Below are 4,883 nucleotides of genomic sequence, written 5' to 3' on the forward strand. Positions count from 1 at the left end.
AGCAGGAGCAAGAAGGTCAAAAACAGGTAATTTCTTTGAATTTCTTTGAATTTCTTCTCAGTGTCTGAATTTCTTCTCAGTGTCTCAGCTTACCCAATTTTATATTCCAAAAACTTTCCTTTCAAGTTTTGGACAGGGTGTTTCAGAACTTGCAATATTGCCACTCTTTGATGTTGAAACATAGTTGACTAGTACAACTGTTTACGGAGACATGAGCTATTGGACTTTATTATGATTCTATGCTATTGACTGTGAAAATACGTGAGGTGTGGTGAGATACATGATACATGAGAAACGTCGAAAATCTGTGTCTCACGGATAAAACTTCAGACTTGACAAGTATGGAAAGGTTCATCTAGTTTAAGAATGTGGTCACTAAACAACGACACTTTGGCTGCTGTTTCCAGTTGTACAGTTTTAGGCAAATGAATTGGTTAAGCTGGCCGCCTAGCTTTGTGTGTGAACAAGAATGCAGCTAATCCCAGTGGGGAGCACCAGGTGTCGCTCAAACGTCCTCTGGCCACGCTGGAGCTCCCCAGCACTGCAAGCTACCTCGTCTGTTTTTCCGTCGCAACACCTCCTCGCTGGCGCCAATATATATATATATATATATATATATATTAAAGCTAAATAAGGAAACCTTCAAAAAATAATTCACAGTTCAGACCAGCGTTATCAGTTTAAGATAAAAGAACCCAGAGTCCTACACTCAACTGTCATAAGGCTGAAGGGGCTATGCATTGATATTGAGCTATTTCTTTTTAGATTATGAACGACAAGCTTTAGTTAACCCAGTTAGTAAAAGCTGGCCATTACAAAAGCAGCCATCCTCTGATCTTGTTATGTTGGTCTTACGTATATATCACCGAAACGTAAAGGGGAAACAAACAGTCAAAACTCCGTCATACGAAATTTACATTTGAATAAAACACAGTCCTGATATTTATAAATCACAGGTGAAGCTCATTGTATACTTTCTTTGTGATTTACCAGAAATGACAGCAGTTGAAAAGTAAATATTTACCCCCCCCCAAGCAAGCAAAGTTCAGGTACAGAGTTCACAGGCTGTGAGAGTTAATAAGAGGGACACTGTAGTTTCTCCATAGCTGTCATTGACAGAGCATAGCTGCCACTAACATGGATGAGCACAGCACAGCATTAGCTCTGGGTGTGTTTATACTGGCACAGACCTGCTTTGCAGGACCCACCTCAGAGACCTATCCTGGAACCTGCAGGCTGGTCTGTGACCCTTACCAAGCCCAGGGAGGCTCTCACAGCCTGGGCGTCAACGGGATCGTCATCCCCCTCTCATCTGGTGGTGGCGGTGCTGGAGGCTTACCAGGCCCTGCGGGGCCCCCAGGAAAGGCAGGCCCCCCTGGGCCCCCTGGCTCCACTGGGCAAGGTGTGTCCAAAGGTGGAGCGGTGGCTTTCTACGCGGCACTGAAGCAGGAGTTTGGCAAAGACGCCGTCCTGAAGTTCACCGATGTTGTGACTAACGTCGGCGGGGCCTACAGCTCCTCGACGGGGAAGTTCACCAGCCCCAGGCCCGGCGTCTACCACTTCAGCTTCAACATCCTGAAGGCGGGCCAGCGCATTCTGGTTGAGCTGGTGTCTGGTGGCCAGGTGAGCTTAGAGACATCCCATTAGAGGCCCTACATAGAGCCAGCAGCAGGCTGAAAAGGCAGTACTCTGTAAAATGTTGCCAATATGTCCCACACATCCTCTCACACAGTGCCCACTTACAGCAAAAGGACTTCATAAAATGTTGTGAATAGTGTGTGAGACAGTAGTATCATATATTTTCATGTTTACACAGTGTTGCCTCCCGCTTTGACATTCGTTTAACTAACTAGGCCAGGAATAAAGAAAGTAGATTATGATTATCTATTATCATAGATAATGATTAAAGTAAACATTAATGTTTTTGAACTGGTTCCTGTACTTTTGATACGGCCTCTTTAGTTCTCCAAGTGCCAACTTCCACTGTGATAATAATGAAAGCCACAGCATAGGCCATCCGTAAGCTTAGTGATGAAAACACTGTTTGAACAACTGTCAATAATGGCATGTGGACTTTTGAATAAAGGAGCCGTTTCAACATAGTTTGTAACCTAGTATGGGGCTTAACCCACAGAGGCCCAATAAAGGGGGACTATATGTTCACTACTGAAGCATTAAAGGTACAGTCTGTGATTCTAATCCCATACACTTCTTGTCAGATCCAGCTAATTGCTCCTCACGGTCCTCTAGCTGTCTGTTTGGTGTTTATGCTATGAACAAAAAAATCCATACAGAGTCCTGGCTCTGTAAATGGGAAACAATCATAGTGATTTGGAAGGGGCTTAAACAATTACAGCTAATCAACACGGGGCTTCAGGGGCACAGAAGGAAGGGGTGTACTTTCATTGACCCTTGAGCTTGAATATCAACAACAACGTTTTGCAAACAAAAATTGGAGACTTGACCTTTAAAGAGAGCAAACAGAACCCCACAATACATACAAGCATCAGAGAGTTTGTGAAATTCTGTAGAAAACACATACAGTTAAGCCTGACATCTAAATCCCTCACTCTAAAACACATACAGTTAAGCCTCTAAATCTCTAAGTGGCATGGTTTTAAAGCATGGATTGGCCAGTTAAACAGAATGCACTGGTTAATAGTGTTCTTTATAGTCCCAAACTGATATTGAGGATGAAAAAAGTTGCAGAATGATTGTTAAAGGTAATGTACTGAGTGGTATGATTTTTGTACAATTGTCAAAGAAAATATATTGAGTGGTTTGGTGTTTGAGAAGTGACTGTCAGTATTAAAACACAACACTACGGCACGTGAGTCTACAACATGTCTGGCTAGAATTCCTCCAACATCTTTCCTTTTTAGTCAGATCCTGAAAAGGATTGTGGTGTTTGTTTTTTTGTTTAAACTAATTTCAGATGGCTGAAAGTGTAACCTGTTTTAAAAGAGTGCTCTGTCTCTCTCTCTCCAGGTGGTGGCGACTGGAGTCGCTCTCGACATGCTGCACACCGACTCGGCCAGCGGCAGTGCCGTTCTGCAGCTCGCCAGAGGGGATCAGGTGTTCCTGCGGCTCTCCGGCAGTGACAAGACCATGGTGGACTCGGGCAAACGCTTTAGCACCTTCACGGGCTACCTGCTTCACGAGCTTTGATGGCCGGGGCCACGCCTGTTAGCAGAAACATACAAACAGCTGACCGCTCAGTTTGGGCCATAGTTTTTTCATACATGTTACAAACCAATGGGAAAAAGCATAGTCTTTGTCATACATGATACAAATCAACAGGAATAAGAATAAAATGTTGTTGTAAATGTTGAATGATGCCACACTAGAGAGAAGTAGGCTGTAGACACAAAGGCTTTTGCTTAACCCATACAAGTCCAAAGACTACATTTATAAAGTGAAATAAGATTTTAGCAAAAGCATTCACTCAATTTTTTGTGCTAAGCCAAGCTTAAAGAACATGTGCACCGAGGTAAAAGTAATGTTACGTTACAGACTTGGTTTAAGCATCAGCGTCTTATGCTGATAGTTGTGTTCTTCCATGGGTAAAGCCTTTCTGATGTAAACAGCAGAGCACAAATTCAGGCATGGCCTTGATATCTACCAGTCAGAGCTTCTGTCATTGATGAGAATTCAGGATGGACTATTAAAAGCACACACGCACACACACAAACACACTCATACACGCTCTCACACACACACACACACACACAAACACACACACACACACACACACACACACACACTCACACACACACACTCAAGGCTATAGGCTATATGAACGCTATGGCATAACATTGTCAGACAGACGTCTTGCAGACTTTGGACCTTATTTGAAACAGGAATTTTGTATATGACCTGTCTGGCTCAAGCTGTCATTCCCTGCAGGGGAAGATTTTCCCCATTTCTTTCATGTATAAATTCTCCTGCTCCTTGATACCAGCTGTATTCATGTGAAATTGCTCTCCTGATGGCTCCACTGTGCTGTTTGTAGATTTATCGTCTTCTCTTTCGAACCTCCTCTGTCTTGTCTTCCTGCTGGCATTGCAAACACCAGATGAACAGCAGTTCTGCACTATGTGAAATATCCATTAAAAAACAGTCAACATTGCCAGCACTTTTTTGGGGAATACAAACATTTTCTCCACTATTTTCTCAGTGTTTAGCTGCGTTAGTCTCCATGGATTCTGACTCCTAGATTCTGAACATATTTGTTTGTATTCACCCACATTGCATTTCTCCTATTACGTCAAACAGGGACTAAAGGGGCTGTTTCCGACATAAAAACGACGCAAATCAAACCTTCACAAAACGCACGCTGCCAGTGGGATCTCAAAATGAATTATTATAGGCATCTGTCTGCTGACGCACACCTCACACCGATGGCTGTATTTCACGATGATTTTATTTTTCCCTGATGTACGTTGGCCAGTTGAATCGCACCAACCTTTTACCCATTGGCTGGCATCAGATCCTAACACATAGGCTGCCATTGTACTTCACATATAAGATCTAACCAAACTAGAGGGATTCTCCAAATTACAAGTAATACGCTTAGTAACTGAATTGAAACAAATGTAAATAATATTCTATAATTGAAGCCTCACACAACTAGGGACACTAACCCTTGTTCATGGCACTGATATACAGTAAAACATACTTCAACGACTGCTGATAACTTCCTCTAATATTTTACCTCTCAGTGTTTGTAACTTTACTAATACGAATTCTTATAAATGCTTGTGATGAGCAGCCTAAATGCATGCATTTAAGGCCTATTTAACACAATGCATTTTGGGATGCTAGCATGCCTGCTGACGAATGTTCAAGTTTATACATATAGTCGAGCGAGCTAGCCCAGCACA

At 42.7% G+C, this 4,883-nt stretch overlaps 1 protein-coding gene across 1 annotated transcript; it reads left to right on the forward strand.

The window, feature by feature from the left end:
* Positions 1-1,094: 1,094 nt before the first annotated feature.
* On the forward strand, positions 1,095-4,135 carry si:dkey-5n18.1 (uncharacterized protein LOC570444 homolog). Its single transcript, XM_012840029.2, has 2 exons — positions 1,095-1,623; positions 2,989-4,135. Exons 1-2 carry the CDS (start codon positions 1,138-1,140, stop codon positions 3,166-3,168), a joined length of 666 nt encoding a protein of 221 aa, XP_012695483.2. The 5' UTR covers positions 1,095-1,137; the 3' UTR covers positions 3,169-4,135.
* The last annotated feature ends 748 nt before the right edge of the window (positions 4,136-4,883 follow it).

This window comes from Clupea harengus, chromosome 24 (assembly GCF_900700415.2).
Source record: "Clupea harengus chromosome 24, Ch_v2.0.2, whole genome shotgun sequence".
NCBI classification, from domain to species: Eukaryota; Metazoa; Chordata; class Actinopteri; order Clupeiformes; family Clupeidae; genus Clupea; species Clupea harengus.

Excerpts from the sequence above, each read along its gene's own strand:
- si:dkey-5n18.1 (XM_012840029.2), top strand. The coding sequence starts at position 1,138 with ATGGATGAGCACAGCACAGCATTAGCTCTGGGTGTGTTTATACTGGCA. Across the intron at positions 1,624-2,988 it reads AGCTGGTGTCTGGTGGCCAG|GTGGTGGCGACTGGAGTCGC; the intron begins GTGAGCTTAGAG and ends CTCTCTCTCCAG.